Here is a 20,192-nt window from a genome sequence, read left to right as displayed (position 1 = left end):
AAATATATTAAAATGTGTTCTCTTCCCCGTAAGTTAATACTATAACATTCTCACAAATAATAGTTTGCTCCTCTGTCCAGGGGATTTCCCAGGCAAGAGTACTGGAATGGGTTTTCATTTCTTACTCCAGGGGATCTTCCTGACCCTGGGATCAAACCCAGGTCTCCTATATTGGCAGGCAGATTCTTTACTACTGTGCCACCTGAAAGTGAAGTCGCTCAGTTGTGTCCGTCTCTTTGCGACCCCATGGACTGCAGCCTACCAGTCTCCTCAGTCCATGGAATTTTCCAGGCAAGAATACTGGAGTGGGTTCCCATTTCTTTCTCCAGGGGATCTTCCCGACCCAGGGATCAAACCTGGGTCTCCCGCATTGCAGGCAGACGCTCTACTGTCTGAGCCATCAGGGAAGCCCTGTAAAGGCGGAGGGCATGGCCACCCCCTCCAGCGTTCTCGCCTGGAGAATCCCACGGACACAGGAGCCAGGCGGGCTACAGTCCATGGGGTCGCAGAGAGTCGGATGTGACTGAGTGACTAACACTTTCACGTTTACTGTAAAATATTAAACCACCAACTAAAGCAGGGGTCAATCTGCTGCCTAATTTCTGAAGTACAGTTTTATTAAAACCCAGCTACACTCATTCTTTGTTTTCATTTATACAACTTATAGTATTGCCCATGGCCGCTTTCAACTACAACTGCAGAGCTGAGCACATAGTGCCCAAGTCTAAAATACCTGGACCTTTATAGGAAAAGTCTGCCAGCCCCACTCACAACCATGACAGTGACTAACAGAATAATCCTTAAGATATATAGCAGCAATCCACAAATACTTTCTGAGCTATATTATGTGCTAAAGAACTCAAATTGAAAAGAGATAAAAAGTACAGCTCCTCAAAGCATAAGTATCAGGGATGCTACACACAGATGACATACAGTTAAACGGGCAAACAATTCCCTTAAGAGTCCTATGTGAGAAACTTCCTTTAGACTTAAGTGTAAAGACAAGCTTGTTTTCTGAGGGAGTGGTTTCTCCCTAGTGGACTGAAGGAATTAATTTTTAGGAACCCTTTTCTTGGTTGCATCCTCTGCAAGTCTCAGGTAAAACGTGCTGTATACCCACAGTAATATTCTCCCTCTGTACATCACTCCCCAAACAGATCTGCATCACCAACTGTAACTTTTATCTGGTGTTGAAGTATTCTTACTATATCACCTTTTACATTTTTTTTGTTGCTTGAGAAAGAGGTAAATCATAAATATAATAATAAACAAGCAAATGAGTAACACAGAAGAAGCGTTATTATGTTGAAAAGCACTTATTTCAAAACCCAGATCAGAAACTTACACCTATTACAAACTTTCATGTACTCTCTTTCCCACACTGTAGATGACTTTTTCAAGAGAGGCTGTTATTACAAAGGTTTAAGTTTTCTTAGTATCTTCAATGACAAGTGATTTTCTATTTCATAAAATGCTCATAATGTGAATATTCTTGAAGACTTACTTTCAATAATGTAATAAAATAGCCTTACCTGTAAATCGTGACTTAAGTCAGTATTACAAGAGTAGTTCTGCATATCATAAATAATCAAATGTGGGACACCCCATATAATCAAATTTTACTTGCATTCTTAGAATTTTTATCTATTAACAATGCAAGAGTAAATAAATTTTAAGGAACCACAATGCTAAATGTTCTCAAATAACTTACATTTTTCTGAAGATTAATTAACTATCCTCCCTCCAATATTCTCACAGGTACTCAAATAATTCTTTTAACATTTAAAAATACTGAGATACAACTGACATTTAATATTATATTTCAAATAACTCTTAGTTTAAAAAAGCCTACTTAGGAAATAAATAGTACTTACATCAGTTTGTAGAAGCTTATTATCTAATGTTAAGAGGGTATGAAAATTGTTCATCCAAGTTTCCATATTATCTTCAAAAAATTCAGGGAGATCCTAAAGAATAAATGGTGACTTGAGACTTTGGGTTGAAATAATCATTATATTTCAATAAGTTTTCCCCACGATGGCAAAATGTTTTCCATGTGCCTACAGACACCAGTCCACATTTTTCAGCTATATCAACCAATATCTGCTTTGGCAAGAGTTCGCTGCTCCAGCTGGGTCTGGCAGCTGAGTAAACCATTTTGACTGTCTTCGTAAGCTTTCAATCACAAATGATGCCGCCTGTTTCCTGTCCCAATGTAAAACTACTTATTCCTTTAAGGTCGAACTGGACGTGGAACAACAGATCGGTTCCAAATAGGAAAAGGAGTACGTCAAGGCTGCATATTGTCACCCTGCTTATTTAACTTATATGCAGAGTACATCATGAGAAACGCTGGGCTGGAAGAAACACAAGCTGGAATCAAGATTGCCGGGAGAAATATCAGTAACCTCAGATATGCAGATGACACCACCCTTATGGCAGAAAGTGAAGAGGAACTAAAAGCCTCTTGATGAAAGTGAAAGAGGAGAGTGAAAAAGTTGGCTTAAAGCTCAACATTCAGAAAACGAAGATCAAGGCGTCTGGTCCCATCACGTCATGGGAAATAGATGGGGAAACAGTGGAAGCAGTGTCAGACTTTATTTTTGGGGGCTCCAAAATCACTGCAGATGGTGACTGCAGCCATGAAATTAAAAGATGCTTACTCCTTGGAAGGAAAGTTATGACCAACCTAGATAGCATATTCAAAAGCAGAGACATTACTTTGCCGACTAAGGTCCATCTAGTCAAGGCTATGGTTTTTCCTGTGGTCATGTATGGATGTGTTGGACTGTGAAGAAAGCTGAGTGATGAAGAATTGATGCGTTTGAACTGTGGTGTTGGAGAAGACTCTTGAGAGTCCCGTGGACTGCAAGGAGATCCAACCAGTCCATTCTGAAGGAGATCAGCCCTGGGATTTCTTTGGAAGGAATGATGCTAAAGCTGGAACTCCAGTACTTTGGGCACCTCATGAAAAGAGTTGACTCATTGAAAAAGACTCTGATGCTGGGAGGGATCGGGGGCAGGAGGAGAAGGGGACGACAGAGGATGAGATGGCTGGATGGCATCACGGACTCGATGGACGTGAGTCTGAGTGAACTCCGGGAGTTGGTGATGGACAGGGAGGCCTGGCGTGCTGTGATTCATGGGGTCGCAAAGAGTCGGACGGGACTGAGCGACTGAATTGAACTGAAGGCTAAAGACTTTCCTTACACAACACAGTGCTTACCAATACATTTCTTTTCCTTTCTGAATTACTGCAATTTTTTTTTAAGATGACAACCAAGTCAGGCTTACTGGCTGATACAGTTACTGATTTCCTATGGCACAGAACTGCCCTCTTAATGAGGAATAATCCCCCAAGGGTAAAGATTATGCCTCCTTCCTACTTAGGCTTCCGTGACTAACGAATTATTAAGCACCTCATTCTACCTGACTTCTAGGAAGTAGAATTCAAAGGTGTTAAAAAAAAAACCACCCAGTGATATCCTTTAAGAATTTCTCAAATTGCTGCCCAGCTGGACACGGAGGAAGGTATGCCACTTTGGGCTATTTGTCTCCTATTCATTCTATCTATTCCTTTTAGGAATGCTGTCCCTACCACTGTGAGGGAGTACTGTTGGGAGGATTAAGCCTGGTACTTGGCTCTGGCTAAAGTTAACGAAAAGGCCACATCCTTCCTCTTAAATCTCAGTGTAGGAATCTGTACCAGTAAGACTTCCATCTTGTCCTGAAGCCCCAGCTCTTATTTAAAGTAATGACTCAAGAACAGAAACAATGACTGGAGCCACTACCTCACCAGCAACAGAGTGACCAGGCATTTCCTACTGTAAGACTGTAGCTGTGTTTCCTGTGAGACACAGAGGCTCCAGTTCTTACACTTTCCCAAGCCTGCTTCCTCACTGTTTCGTCTCCCAGATAAGCTTCCATTAAAAGCTATAAGCTTTTTTTGGTATTACCTAGCCAGAGGCCTCTAATCAAAACATGGTTCCCCCAGTGTCAACACCCACTTAAAAGAACAAGAGGAAGGCCTGGGATGTGCTGTGTCTTCAATAAAATAGAATATAGGGTGACACCCCAATAATCGTTTAGGATGAGGGGTTTCCCTAACTTACCAGACTAAGAGAATGCTACTTTTCTCTGTGATACATCCACCCACTAGCATGTCTAGGAACCACTATAAAATAGAACACAATTTGTTGATAAAAAGTGGGGGGAATCAGAAACAAAACAACTAATACTTATTCTTTGGGTGGGGGGTGAAATCAGGGCTAGCAAAGAAGTCTTTATCAAGTGAAAAACTTTACATTTGACATCAAAGAATATGAACCAAAACCAAGAAATAAAACAAAACTTACCTGAAAGTTTAAACTGTAGAACAATTTTGAGATTAGGATCAGGGAAGAGAACAGAATTCTCAGAGCAGAGGCATCATTTGCATGGGTGCTGCAGAGTTCAATAGTGGCCTTGGGAAAGAATTTAGGAAGACGGCTTTAGTGTATCGTAAACCTTAGTGAAAAAGCCTTGTACTATGCTGAACCTTTTGGCCAACTCAATATTTATATATCTTCTCCAAAATTTGGCTTTTAAATAGTAGTGTGCACTCATTTAAGATTTTTGAAAAATACTTTAAAGTATATATTTTTAAACTGTCCATAATAACACTACTGCAAAGTCCAATGTTAATATTTTGGACTAGATCCTTCTATTCTCCTCTGTGTATATATGTAACTATTAAATGTTAAGATAACTAAATGCCTCCATATGTGTTCATTAAATAATTTCCTGCAACCTGGCCTTTAGGTTGTTTGTAACTATTTGTTATTCTAACTGCAATAAACAAGTTTATCTACAAATCTTTGTGCACACACTTCTAGTTTTCTGAGTTTGAGATTCTAGAACTATATTACCAATGCAGAATGGTATGCTGTGAGTAAGGGTTTTGGAAGCCAGACAGATCTAGATACAACCCAGACTCTTGCTCACAATGAGCATGACTCTGAGTTAAGTTATTTCAGAGCCCCCATCTCCTTATCTGTAATTAGGCATAATACCTATCTAATATGTATCAAATGAGAAAATATACATAAAAGGTCTTGGTAATTCACGCACATCTATTATGTAAAACACACACAACAAATGTTGCTAACTATATCTTGGAGTCAGGAAATATGAATATGGCTTTCTCACTGAAGTGTCAAACTCCAGAAGGCTAGTACCATTTATAATCCAACGGGGAGGACACACGAGTGTTCATTTCAGCACACTCTAGCTAAAAGACCCCCTTCACCAGTTCTACCTGTTCCTGGCTAAAACTTTTAACGTCACTGAAAAGAAATAAAAAATCTCTGCCAATCCAACAGGTGAAAAAAATGATCACACTTATCCAATTTTATTTTTGAAAATAAGAAATGTACTATGAGTAAGATACTCTAACCATGAAAAATTCTGTGCATACTTTATAATTTAGAAGTTGTGACAATCACACAACCTTTCCTTTTTGAAAACAGGAAATGAGCAGCTTTTCTTGAGTTAGAAAAACTGTTGAGGCATGGTACTTTATATTGTTTGTGAAACCAAACTCCTCTTTCCTTATCGGGGGAACAAAAAGGTTGACATTACTTCTTCAATCTTAAAGGATTCTCAGAAAGATGAAGAACATGTTTAGGGAAGCTGCTTATGTACTATACGATGGTGTATATAAATTAAATTCCATAAACAGTAAAATCAAAATATAGACCTATTCCTTTAGAGATACACAAATACTTGAGTGAAATACTATGATGCCTGGGATTTGCTTTTAACTATACAAAATCAAAAAGATAAAACAAAGTAAAAAGAAACAAAATGCTAGTAACTTGTTAAACTTGTACAGTCAATACATGGGAATTCATTATACCATCTTCTCTATTTAGATATAGGTTTGAAAATTTTCAAAAGAAATGTTGCTCTAAACCATGACCTATCAAATAAGCTTTCAAAGCAATCTCTTAAATAAATTTATACAAATATTGAAGTGCTTTAAAATGTTAAGTAACTAAAAGATACCACCAAAATGTTATTGTATACCTTAAATAGATTCGTCAAAGGCAAAGCAAAGGCATCCAGAACAAGTTTAATTTCAGTCCATAACTCGTTTGACTTAAATTCATGGCGATATCTAAAAAATCAATGTAAAATAGGTAAATTCACAAATTTTTGTTAACTGACTTTAGGTCTTCAAGGCTAGATTAGACAAAAATCTACTGCTAGACAGCTTTCTGAAATAAAAAGGGAATTCAAGCACAGTTTATCAAGACCAGGTATTTTGCAAGTAGTAGGGCAATATGAAATAAAAATCCTACACTTAATAAGAAATCAACATGATAATGAATTGAGAGGCTTATGTTCTTATTCTAGAATTATCATAAAAGAATGACAACAGTCACAAAAATACACAAGGAAAAACACCTGAAAAAAGTATTTTAAAAATATCAATTTACATATCAATACCTTTTAAATAAAGAATGTGCTGTACGAAGGACTCCGTTAATAACATGGAAATCTCCACTCTGAAAGCGATTCACCATTTCAGTCAACAAGTCAGGCCATTTCTGAGGGAAATCTTCTCTGCCAATAATGCTAATGGCATCACTTAACTGGGGGCAGGAGAGAGTCTAATTAGATGAAACCTCTACAAGCAAGGCCCCTAACAAGCAGGGCCTCACGTACCTGCTTCTGAATTTGCTCCGGGCTGCTGAGCATCAAGTGCACGATGTTAGCTTTAATGGCTCCTCTGTCGGCTTCGCAAATTTTATTTGGTTCATCTTCAACCTGAAAGCAAAACATTAATGAACAAGTAACTTAAATTCATATCCATGACTATACGCATTTGTAGATAAAACAGAACCATTTCTCATTTCCTGGTATCCTAAGAAAAACACAGGAAAACAGGGCCTTTCTTCTCTATGAATGGGTCACAGATTCCTTTAATAATCAGCCTCTCTGATGTCAATTGAGAATCTCAGTTCTATATGATAATTAATCAAAATGTGATTAAAATCTTCATAAATATATGCTACTCAGCCCATATTCATCCTCAATTTGATCATTACCTTAAGTTAAAGAAAGGTCTTGTCAGTGAAAACTTCTTGACTATTACCAGTTCAAATGCAACCAGGACTACATCACCCAAAGGGATTCTGAGTCTCACTAGTTTTATAAATCAAGACAGAGGGGGCCTGAACGTCTACAAGTAAAAGCGTGGGTTTTTAAACATTCTAAAATTCACCAACTCATTTCTTCACCACATGTGAGAACACGTGACTACACAAGTTTAAGAACAGTATTTACTATTTTTAAATTCTTCTATGGAATGAAGAAAAAAGACTCTCAGTGAATAAGCAGATGTCAAGTTGATTTTTTAGAAAAACTGACCATTTCTGTCAACTTTAATACCTTCTAAATGTGATTACTATTATTACTAAAAACATTCCCTTTTTCTTTATCCTAACCCAGGGTTACCTCAGCTGTGCCATTACTGACATTTTGGGTCAGATAAATCTTGGTTGTGGGGGTCTTTCTTGTGCATTGTAGGATGGTTACCAGTATCCTTGGCTTCTTCCCACGAGTTGTCAAAAACACCCCCCATCCCCCGTGACAACCAAAAAATCTCTAAATGTCCCCAGATGGGCAAAACCACCCCCAATTTTAGAACCTCTGTCAAAAGCTACGGTAGGGAAAATATCCATTTCTGTTTCTCAATGTATAATTTTATACTGATCATTAAACTTATAGCACAATAAGATTCACCTTGGAGTGGTGGTAGTTTAGTCGCTAAGTCATGTCTGACTCTTTGTGACCCCATGGATTATAGCCGGCCAGGCTCCTGCCCATGGGATTTCCCAGGCAAGAATACTGCAGTGGGCTGCCATTTTCTTCTCCAGGGGATCTTTCTGATCCAGGGATCGAACCCAGATCTCCTGCTCAGCAGGCAGATTCTTTACCACTGAGCCACTTGGAAAGCCCCCATTAAATCTGCAGCATATTAAGATTCACCTTGTAATTAGAAAATATTTCCATATCCAAGACATAGGACATATCCCATATCAAAAAATTCAAATGCATTATACACATTATATATATATATTTAAAATGTGGTTTTTCCAGTTTTATGTAATTTTTCCTTGTCCACAATAGAAACTGCTTCAATTATTCATTTAGACTGTGTAACTTTCCACATAATGTCTCTTCAGCAGAGAGCTAAAGTTAAATTTCAACCATGGGACTTTCCTCTCAGTCCAATAGTTAAGACTCCATGCTGCCAATACAGGATCCCTAAGATCCCACATGCTACAGGGCACGACCAAACCAAAAAACAAACCAAAACAACAGCAGAACACAAACTGGAGGTTAGACAAAGTCTCACTCTCTCGAGCAGCCCGGGTTATGAAGCCGACTTAATCAATATGAATTTAAATAAAACAGGAACTTTCTGTGAACAAAGACAGTTTTAAAAATATCTTTCTTCCCAAATGGCATACTCCTTTACCTACTGCATTATTAAGGACCTCCAACAAAATATTGCAAAGGAGTGGCGAGGGGACATCCTTGTTTTGCACCTGATCTTAGTGGGAAGGTTTCAAGTTTTTCACCATTATGTATATTAGTTATCGCTTTTCCATAGTCTTTATCATGCCAAGAAAGACCCCTCTATTTCAGATTTACTGAGTTTTTAACCACGAATAGATGTTGGACTTTGACATGGGCTTTTTCTGCACCTATTAAAATATGACTTACCTTTTCTCAGTCTACAGGTTTTTGAATGCTGAAACAGCCATGCGTATTTGGGATAAATCTCGCTTGGTTATGGTCTTTTTATACTTTTTGTATGTTTTGGGGTTTGACTTTAATATTTGGTGAGGAGGGTCCTGTTTTTTATCTTTAATCTGTGTCTGAATCACTCAGGAACACTGCACATATAAATCTTTTAAACATGCAGGGTCTTAAACTAGGTACTCACAAAATACTTACAATTCTCCAATTTCTTTTAATATAGTTCTTGAATGTCACAGAGGCACACACTTTAATAACATTATCCTGGGACTTCTCTAGTAATGTTAACAGCAACAATGGGTAGTTCTGATTTCCTTCTACAGATTCAAGAAACTTCTCAGCTGGAAAACAATCCCCATGTTAGCAGATATGTTATTAAAACCAAATCTTAAGACTGTATGCATATGTGAACTATGTATATTTCTGACTGAAGCATCAACAAATGGAAAGATTAGGATTGTACATGATGTTACATTAAATTGATATAGTATCTCAGTTTTCACATCACTTTACCATCCATTAACTCACCATTAACTCATCTCACAAACCTATGAAGTGGCCTAATCAGATGATCACCTCATGTGAAGGAGAATCTGCTTTTCAGAGCTTAAGTGACCTTAGGGCAAAAAAGTCATACGCCCTGTCTTGTTCCAGAAAGATGATTATTAGTACTATTAGTAATGGTAGTAACATTTCTTTTATAGGACTATGACTAAGATTAAATTTGTTGATTCATTGTAATACAGATTATCATTAATCATGTGGGTCTGATGTTTGACTCACATATGTTAAGTTGTCACTACTACCCAGAGAAGTAGGTAGTGTTACCCTCACTTTAAGGACAAGGCCACTGAGGTTAAGTAAGCTTGTCAAAGATCACACAGCTAGCGGATTTCATCAATGAAAAAGTTTTAGTCCAGTCCTTATTCTATCCTACTAGCCCTCAGTTTTCTTTTCAAACTAAACACTTCTAATATCAGCAATAACCTTATACAAAGATTTTACTCATATATTTTAAACTCATACTACAGTTAGGGACAATAAATCTCCTGGGTTTTCAGATCAGACCATGACGATTTATAGCACTTCCAATTTTTCCTATCTTAAGCTTCCTGAGGTAGCATCCAGTCCAAGGTTTCAATATTTATAGAAAAGGTGAGCGGTCAGCATCTATTATTCTACAATTTAGTATGATTTAACACCTTCTTTCTGAATTGAGTACCAAGAGTTTAACTTCCACCCTCAAACCCTCCCTGCTTTGTGTCTACCATGTGTTTCTTGAAAGATAAAGAATGCTGAACTGAAAAAGAATTTTCAGGAGAGGACACACTATGGTTTATGTGGTTTTATAGAAAGCTTTGGTTGTTCAATATTTGGTTGGTCAATATTTCATATCTGGCAATCCCTGTGAAATGTATGGTTGCAACTCTTATCAGAAACATCAATTTATTCCTACATTTTATCCTGGATTCATAAAACAACAGCACCTCCACCTTACAAAGACACAGTTATTAAAAATAATTTTCATTAAACAGTGTTGGCAGAGGATTTCTGGGGAAGTCTGAGACTGGAACCATTAATTTCCTTTTATCCAAGAACAAATTACTTCTTTAAGCACTAACAGGAAAATCACAATTTTCCCTCACAGAAATCACAAAGGCCTTTCTACACTAGGATGGATGCATTAACATGTAAATAATAAACAAATAATTCTATTTACTCTATCTATAATATACAACACATATGTGCACACATTCATCTGCGTCTTCATGGAGTGCTTCCAAAATCCTCTTTATGAGAATGCACATCAGTAAATTATGAAGATGCAGATTAAGAGCATTTCTGGTTAATATGGCTTACAACAAGGATCATCAGCTTACTACCCACAAGACACGTGTGGCCCCCAGAAGTTGTTTGGTTTGCGTGTTATTTCAAAAGTTTTTGACGTTAATCACTGTCATTTAAAAATGAGAATGCTTCATATAAATATCCTTATTTTTCAAGTAAAGCTGGAAATCTGATCTTGCAAGACTGGTTTGAATCCCCCCGAGTTAGATGGTTCCAAATATTAATTATATCTGCCCCTAACCAAGGCAGTTAACCCCGCAACCTGCCCTCCTCCCAACCCCAGCTTTTACCTTCCTGTGCAACTCCCTACAGTCATTTCAGTTGCAATTTTAAGCTTACACTAAATCGCTAATGACAATTAGTCAAATCTGGGAGGAGGAAAAGGGGAGGAACCCTAGGTCTTAAAATATTAATTAAAAAACCCTAGTTTCATTCACTTAATCACTTTTAAGGCCATTAACTCTTAGCTCTATGCTCTGATTATTGTATCTCTAAAACAGGAAGGTGTAGGGATTTTCAGGAAGGTCAACAAACAAAGCATCCTAAACTTACTAGTCCTTTTCATCCCAAAAGGGATAAAAGTTATTTTACTCAAGAAACAAAAACACAACAAACAAAGAAGGATATGTTATAAATGAAAAATAAACTATGCCTAAGAATTCAAGTGTTAATCTCTTTTTAAAAATTTACAAACAGATTGCACAAAGGTTTCTCTCACCTGTCCTTTAAGAATAAATCAACCACAAGAGAGTATTTATTCACTTTACCTGGACGCCTGATGGCAGGATCAGGATCGAGAGTCTTCTTTAAATATTCTGTTAGTGTTTGCAAATTTGCATCACTGAGCTCCATTGCCATTGAGCCTAAAACAAAGTGAGGTTTGGGTAATTGAGCACATGAGGACACAGGGATGTACATAAGAGAATCATTTTACATCATGGATGTCCCCCTCTCTGAAAGTCATCTACTTGATATGCTCTGGGTATCGCCTATAAAGTTTTATTCTTAGCCAAGACAAGGTTCCAGTAGATGGGCTTTTTTGAATCAGTGATGAGACAATTTTGAGAAACAGAAGAAAAAACATATCACAAACTAAAGGTTAAAAATATGAATTTTTCAATTTTTTTACAAACCCACAATAAAAAACTAAAATTTTTAAGCAGTAAAATAAGGATCCCATTGACTTCTGAGATTAAAGAAACTAGAGTAAATTCTTTTGTGTACAACATGCAGCCATAGGTATTGACAACAAACTACATACTGAGAATGTGCACCTGGGACGATAATTTTGGGGTTCATAAGATGACAGCTGCAGTTGTAATTAAAAAGCAACTTTCCACACAAAAGCTAAGTCAAAGCAAAATAAACAAGTGGAATGACATCAAACCAAAAATGTCTGCGCAGCAAAGCAAACCATCAACAAAATGAAAAGGCAACATACTAAATAGGAGAAAATATTCACAAATTGTATCTGATAAATAATTAATGTCCAAAACATAAAAAGTTAAAAAAAAAAAAAGAAAAACTCACACGACTCAGGAAAAATAGAGTCCAACTGAAAAATGGGCAGAGGAACTGAATAGACATTTTTCCAAAGAAAATATGAAAAGGTGCTCAAAATCACTAAACACAAGGGAATGCAAATCAAAACCACAATGAGATTATCACCCCACACCTGTTAGAACAACTATAATAAAAAAGACAAGAAATAACAAGCATTTGGCGAGGATGGGGAGAAAAGGAAACCCTTGTACCCTGATGGTGGGAATGTGCAGCCACTATGAAAGCAAGTATGGAGGTTCCTCAAAAATTACAAACAGAATTACCACATACTCCAGCTATTCCACTTCTAGGTATTTATCCGAAGGATCTGTACTCCTGTTGACTGCTGTTCACTGCAGCATTATTAACAACAGTTAACACACGGAAGCAACCTAAGCATCCATCGATGGATAATCCAATGTAGTATACAAACAAGAATGGAATACTATCCAGCGACACACAAAAAGGGAAACCCCTGCCATTTGTGACAACATGGATGGATCCTAAGGGCAGTATACTAAGTGAAATAAATGATACATAAATACTACAGACTAGAGATCTCTTCAAGAAAATTAGAGATACCAAGGGATCATTTCATGCAAAGATGGGCCCAATAAAAGAGAAACGTCACGGACCTAACAGAAGCAGAAGGCATTAAGAGGTGACAAGAATACACAAAAGAAGTGTACAGAAAAGATCTTCACGACTCAGATAATCACGATGGTGTGATCATTCACCTAGAGCCAGACATCCTGGAGGGGCCTTAGGAAGCAAAAATACTACGAACAAAACTAGTGGAGGTGATGGAATTCCAGTTGAGCTATTTCAAATCCTAAAAGATGATGCTGTAAAAGTGCTGCACTCAATACGCCAGCCAATTTGGAAAATTCAGCAGTGGCCACAGGACTGGAAAAGGTCAATTTTCACTTCAATCCCAAAGAAAGGCAATGCCAAAGAATGCTCAAACTACCACACAACTGCACTCATCTCACATGCTAGAAAAATAATGCTCAACATTCTCCAAGCCAGGCTTCAACAGTATATGAACCATCAACTTCCAGATGTTCAAGCTGGATTTAGAAAAGGCACAGGGACCAGAGATCAAATTGCCAACATCTGCTGGATCATCGAAAAAGCAAGAGAGTTCCAGAAAAAATATTTACTTCTGCTTTATTGACTATGCCAAAGCCTTTGACTGAGTGGATCACAACAAACTGTGGAAAATTCTTAAAGAGATGGAATACCAGACCACCTGACCTGCGTCTTGAGAAATCTGCATGCAGGTCAGGAAGCAAAGGTTAGAACTGGACACGGAACAACAGACTGGTTCCAAATCAGGAAAGGAGTATGTCAAGGCTGTATTATTGTCACCCTGCTTATTTAACTTATATGCAGAGTACATCATGAGAAACACTGGACTGGATGAAGCACAGACTAAAATCAAGATTGCCAGGAGAAGTATCAATAACCTCCAATACGCAGATGACACCACCCTTATGGCAGAAAGCAAAGAAGAACTAAAGAACCTCTTAATGAAAGTGAAAAAGGAGAGTGAAAAGCTGGCTTAAAACATAACATTCAGAAAACTAAGATCATGGCATCTGGTCCATCACTTCATGGCAAACAGACGGGGAAACAGTGGAAACAGTGACAAAATTTCTTTTTTGGGGCTCCTAAATCACTGCAGCCATGAAATTAAAAGACGCTTGCTCCTTGGAAGAAAAGCTAAGACCAACCTAGACAGCATATTAAAAAGCAGAGACATTACCAACAAAGGTCTGTCGAGTCAAAGCTATGGTTTTTCCAGTGGTCAGGTATGGATGTGAGAGTTGGACTATTAAGAAAGCTGAACACTGAAGAACTGATGCTTTTGAACTGTGGTGTTGGAGAAGACTCTTGAGAGTCCCTTGGACTGCAAAGAGATCCAACCAGTCCATCCTAAAGGAAATCAGTCCTGTATATCCACCGGAAGGACTGATGCTGAAGCTGAAACTCCAATACTTTGGCCACCTGATGCAAAGAACTGACTCATTGGAAAAGACCCTGATGCTGGGAAAGATTGAAGGCAGGAGAAGGGGACAGCAGAGGATGAGATGGTTGGATGGCATCACTGATGCGACAGACATGAGTTTGAGTAAGTTCCGGGAGTTAGCGATGGACAGGGAAGCCTGGCATGCTACAGTCCATGGGGTCACAAAGAGTTGGACAGGACTGAGTGACTGAACTGAAATACCACATGATCACGTTTCTATGTGGAATCTTCAAAATTCATAGATAAAAAGAGCAGATTAGGGAACTTCCTCAGTGGTCCAATGACTAAGACTCTGCCTACCAATGCAGCGGGCATGGCTTCTACCTGTCCCACATACTGTGGTGTGTGGCAGAACAACAACAAAGAAAACAGATTGGTGGGGGCATGGCAAAACAACAACAAACAGATTGGTGGTTGACTGCGTGGCAGGGGCAAATGGGATGAAGCTGGGCAAAAGGTACAAACCTCCAGTTGTGAAATAAATACATAAATCACAAGGATGCAATGTCCAACACAGAGACACCAGTTAGCAGCAGCATGCTGTATATTTGAAAGTTACAAGGACAGTAAATCCTAAAAGTTCAGAACACAAAAGACATAAATTTGTAATTATGTGTGATGACGGACATTAATTAACTAGGTTTATTGTGATCATTTCACAATATATACACACCATTATGTTGTGCACCTGAAATTAACAATGTTACATCTTAATTGTATCTCAATAAAAAGCAACTTTTCAAATATTTAAAGCTCAAAACTAAATATAAATCACAGAATATGCTATGACTGACCAAAAAAATGCACATCTAATATATTACAAATGATTAATAGGCTTTATAAAGGGCTACAGCTAATGCTGAGGTTGGCAAGAGTACTCCTTTCACAGCCAGAAACCACAGCCTTCTAAGGAAACCAATTTTTGAAGCTATATGTATTCTCCTCAACACACTCGTTTTTACCACAAGGGAAGCCAGGTGATTTGGTAGACTCCACCATTTATATATATTCACTTCCTTTGATCCAGGGCAAACCACTCTATGGGCATGAAGTTCCACTCAACCACACACACAATTTACTGGAGAAGCAACTCTTCCTGTTTTTTACACCAAAGGTTTGGAAAATGGTATGCATCATATTCACCCTCTTTTGGAGATGTACTTTAAAAGCTTCAAGAACCCAGAGCCTGGCCACAGAACCATGTTATTATGGAACACAGGCCGGAAAGCAGTGATTTAATCAATTTATTTCCCATTCTTTTTTCTGTGTTGAAATGCTCAATCTGTTATGAAAAGCTGTTGCCAAGGAAAACCGTTTACATTAGTATATATGAGATTAAAAAAAAAGTCTTTGCTACATGCAAATCATTCTACCTTTTGGGATTTACACAAGGCAGCATGTTTGTTTAGGAGATTACAGAGGTTAACTTAACCTATTTTGGTGAGTTTAGATTTTAAATACACTCCTTAATAAATTTGCATTTTACTTTCTTCATGACAGAGTACCATGCAAGCTGGCACCTGTCAACCTTATCCCTGACCTTCTTGCCATCCAGCCACCAAAGCCTTCTTTCTGTTCCTCAAACCAGACAAGAGTTCTCCCTGACTGTAATAACCCTTCCTTCTAATTTGACATCAGGCATCATCCAGCCCACTGTCAACTCCTCAAAAAAGCCTTCTACAACCATCATCTACCTCATCCCTGTTGCACTGTTCACAGCACTTACTCTCATCTGAGATATCTTTGACCTGTCATCTCTTATTTGTAAGCTCCCTGGGGCATGGACTTTGTAGGTCTTGCTCACCTCTGTAGCCCAGGACCTTCAACACTGCCTGGCACACAGTATTCACTAAGCATTTGCCACATGAATTAATGGATAAGCTAACATGTCAGTCAACCAGCTAAAACATGGATCCAGTCTGGACTGGAGACTATTCTCTGAGCATCAGTTATTAGCAAGCATGACATAATGTAGGAATTCAGTCTATCTGTCAGATAAATAGTGACCAACATACTGACATAACTAGTTTCTGTTCATTCAAAAATGCTTCAAAGATGGGAGTTTGAACTTTATCCAGTATTATTGTTCATATTTGCCAGTGCTTATTTCAGGGGCTAGGACTTACTGTCTCCTCCACCTAGACAGCTCTGCCCCTGGAGAGCTTTGTAGTTCACTCCCCGCTTCATTCAGGTCTCTTTTCAAATGTCACTTCTGTTTTGAGCTGCTCTCCTGGACCATCCTATCTAAAACAGCATCCAGCTCAGTCACGCTCCATTCTCTGGTTCTACTTTTCCAATTTTATCAGGCCTATAAACCGCATTCTTGTTCACTACGCTTCTCCCTCCATTAGACTGTCAGCAACATGGGAGCAAGGATTTTGTGTTTTGTTCACTGCAATCTCCCTCGATTCTTAAAACAGTGAAGAGCACCTACTGTGTATTTGCGCCCTATTTTCAAAAGCTACATATGCTTTATTGATCTTTTTCCCATCAAAAAGCACTATCATGCTTCACATTTATTCAGTCAAATGACTGTGAGACAGAAGGGCAGGAGCCAACCAACTCTAAAGCACACGACAGTGACCCCCATGAAACGGCGAAGCTGAAGGGCCAGGTTAAAAAAAGTGTATGGGGGGAAACTGTGTGTGTGTGTGTGGTGGTGGAGGAATATACACATGTGTGCTAAAACTGTGTGTGTGTGTGGTGGTGGTGGTGAAGGAATATACCCATGTGTGCTAAAACTCTGTGTGCGGTGGTGGTGGTGCTGCTGGTGGTGGAGGAATATACACATGCGTGCTACAACCCCCGAAAGTTAAAATACTATATAAATCTTATATTTTTAATGTTAAGGGACTAAATGTTTGTCCAAAAATCCCTTTTCTGTCTCCTCAGTGACAGTGTCTATAAACCCAAATTGTAAGCTTAGCCCCGATTTGCGAAAATATGACACATCAGGTAATTTTAGAGACTACTCCACAGGTATTCACAATACATCAGCAAGATCAAGGTCTAGTTATCTTTATTTGCTAGAGGTGGAGGTACACTGACATTCTGAAATATGTGCAATGACTTTAAAGACAAACCAGAAATGAAAAAATTCACTCTTTTGCCTTTAAATGAAGGCTGATACTTTACTTCTCCACTGAGCTATTTTTGGAAATCTCTACCAAAAAATACATGAAAAATATGTACCACAATGGGCTTCCCTGGTGGCTCAGCTGGTAAAGAATCTGCCGGCAATGTAGGAGACCTGGGTTCTATCCCTGGGTTGAGAAGATACCCTGAAGAAGGGAACAGCTACCCACTCCAGTACTCTGGCCTGGAGAATTCCATGGACTCTAGTCCACGGGGTCACAAAGCAGGACACAAATGAGTGACTTCCTTTATGTACCACAATAAATCAATTATGCCAGACTTTTTGTTAAAAGACTGGCTGGACCTAAAGTCTAGCCTCTTCTCAGAGGTCCTCAATTACAGATGAAGACATCTGGAATAAAAGCTTTGCTTTCCAAGGCCACCACACAGACATCTGTGACATAAGCTGATCCAAGATGTATGCCTTTTCCTCAAGATATTTCCTCTGCATTAGAGAACCACTCCAGAGGCCCTACATCTGGAGGAAGGGAGAGGGATCCAATAAATGAAAACCATCTGGCACACACACATTAAGAACACACTGCAGCACCTCAGTCCACCCTGCTTTCTAATCACAGGAACATACCACTGAGATGCAGAGCCAAACTTTTTACACTGTCTACAAAGCCCGATGTGATCTGACCTCTAGATATCTGTCCCTTCACATACTACTCTGTGAAAGCTCGATTTTCCTTGAACCCTTTGTACTTTCTATTCTCTCTGCCTGGAATGTTCTGTTCCCTCATCTTTCCATAGCTGGTCTCAGCTCAAATGCCACCGCCTCAGAAAAGTCGCCTTCATCTGTCACTTGTCTGGAATTATTTAAGTCATTTATTTGCAATCTTGTCTCTTTCCCCCACTAGAATATAGGTTCCCCAAGGGAAGGAACTCTGTCCGTTCTGTTTGAGACAAAAAAAGGTAAATTTCACTGTATTCAAAGAGATTAAGTGGATTAAATGAAGTTATTTATCAAGTTATTAAATGAATAAAGGAACAAATTAATACCAAAGGTAGAGCACTGCCCCCAAACCTATCTAATATTGTACAGAAAATGGTTCTCCTCTATCCTAGCTCCCAACCAGCAAAAATCAAGGTAAACAGAGGGGAATAAAGAATTCCCCTGCACTGGTGTAAAGAAATGAAAGATACAGAGTCTGAGAAGTAAGAGGCTGGGTAGATCCAGTCACACGAATTATGTGAAAAAATGGAGACACACAAAAAAGGGCCAAAATCTTCACTATGGTGGTCCGAGCAGAGGAGAAAAAGAGCACTGGTGAAGTCGCTCGGTTATGTCCGACTCTTTGTGATCCCATGGACTGTAGTCTACCAGGTTTCTGTCCATGGGATTTCCCAGGCAAGAGTACTAGAGTGGGTTGTCATTTCCTTTTCCAGGGGATCTTCCTGACCCAGGGATCGAACCCAGGTCTCCTGCGTTGCAGGCAGACGCTTTACCCTCTGAGCCATCAGGGAAGCCCAAAAAGAGCACTGGTAGGATCCTAAAGTAAAAAGTCCCTTTCCGTGCCTGACTATTCCGAGGAATAATACTTGCGCATCTACCATGTGGCAAGCACTGGCCATCTGCTTACAGCAGCAACAAGACGGGTAAGGTGTCAGCCTTTGAAATTTGAAAAAGACAATAACCAAGTAAACTATTAGTGATTCTAGAACATGATAAAAAAAACTATGAAGTAAATAAAACTAGAGTGATGTGATTAGTTGAAAGAGATCCTTTGAAAGGTTGGTCAAAAAAAGGCGTAATGTGAGTGAAACGTGAAGGACAGGGAACCAGCCTTGCAAAGATCTACTGTTGGCATGTCCAAGCAAACGAAAGGCGCGTCCGAACGCTTCTGGAGGACATGCGCTAGGAACATGTAAGAGAAAGAAAACGTAAGCAGCATGGCTACAGTAGTCAAGGAGGAGAAGAGGTGGGTGGGAGAGGTGGACAACGGTCACCCCAGACGGGGCTTGGTAAACCAGGGGGACCCGCAGCGACTTTACGAGGCAGATGTTTTCAACCCCGCTTTTCCAGATGAGGAAGTGGAGACTCGGAGAGATGAAGTGACCAGCCCTAAGGACGGGTTAAATCTGAAAACGAATCCAGGCCTTCCCGTTCCTAAGCGGAATCCCAATGCTCCGAACTGCCACACCGTAAATGTTCCCTCAAGAGGCGGACCCTGGGTCACCCGACAGGTGCACGGAGCCCATCGGGGGCAGACCACAGCCTAACCCTCACGAGCAACTCAGCAAAGTGAGATCACCGGGCCCGTTTCACAGCCGCGGAGACCGAAGCCCTCGGCGGTGTGGCGCTCCGCCACCACCGCCGCCGCCCTAACGGGAAAGGGAGGCCCAGGGTAGCGGCGGGGGCCGGGGCGGCGGCTCCAATGCCCGCCCCGCAGCCGGCCAGGCCCCGCAGCCGCACTCGCCTCACGATGCGGGCGGCCGGGCGCGCCGAGAACGGACGCACGGGTGCAACCAATGAGAGCAGGCCGCCCCGAGAGCGCGGCCAATCAGCGCGGTGCTAGGGAGGAAGAGGCGGGCGCTCGCGCCGCACGGGCTAGGCCTCGCCAGGGCCGCCCTCGCTCTTCACAGGCCCGGGCGGGGGTGGGGTTGCTTACCGAGCCTGCACCTCAGACCTGGGATGCCGCCAGGGGAGGCAAGACGCGAAGGCGAAGCCCCTGCCCCCGGGCGCTTCCCCAGACATGGGCCAATGTTGCGCTCTCGCCTGGAGGTGCGGTCCTGGCTTCCCAGCGTTCGGAAGCGCAGGGAGCGCTTCCACCCTCCCCCAGTTGGGTCCCGAGAGGCCCCGATACCAGGCCGTGCAGGC

The 20,192-nt window shown here is 40.1% G+C and overlaps 1 protein-coding gene across 1 annotated transcript in view; it reads right to left on the bottom strand.

Moving 5' to 3' along the window:
- Window positions 1–20,192, bottom strand: part of CSE1L (chromosome segregation 1 like) — a 36,246-nt gene that overhangs the window by 15,935 nt on the left and 119 nt on the right. Inside the window, exons 2-8 of the mRNA XM_068986711.1 lie at window positions 11,427–11,522; window positions 9,010–9,152; window positions 6,709–6,810; window positions 6,490–6,635; window positions 6,067–6,157; window positions 4,356–4,463; window positions 1,875–1,967 (exon numbers count right to left, since the gene is read on the bottom strand). Of these exons, the coding sequence (XP_068842812.1) occupies window positions 1,875–1,967; window positions 4,356–4,463; window positions 6,067–6,157; window positions 6,490–6,635; window positions 6,709–6,810; window positions 9,010–9,152; window positions 11,427–11,517 (774 nt within the window). The 5' untranslated portion in view covers window positions 11,518–11,522. The remainder of the gene's footprint in view (window positions 1–1,874; window positions 1,968–4,355; window positions 4,464–6,066; window positions 6,158–6,489; window positions 6,636–6,708; window positions 6,811–9,009; window positions 9,153–11,426; window positions 11,523–20,192) is intronic.

This window comes from Capricornis sumatraensis, chromosome 15 (genome assembly GCF_032405125.1).
Source record: "Capricornis sumatraensis isolate serow.1 chromosome 15, serow.2, whole genome shotgun sequence".
Taxonomy (NCBI): Eukaryota; Metazoa; Chordata; class Mammalia; order Artiodactyla; family Bovidae; genus Capricornis; species Capricornis sumatraensis.
The sequence above is the reverse complement of the archived record's forward strand: the minus strand, read 5'-3'. Positions and strand labels throughout refer to the sequence as shown.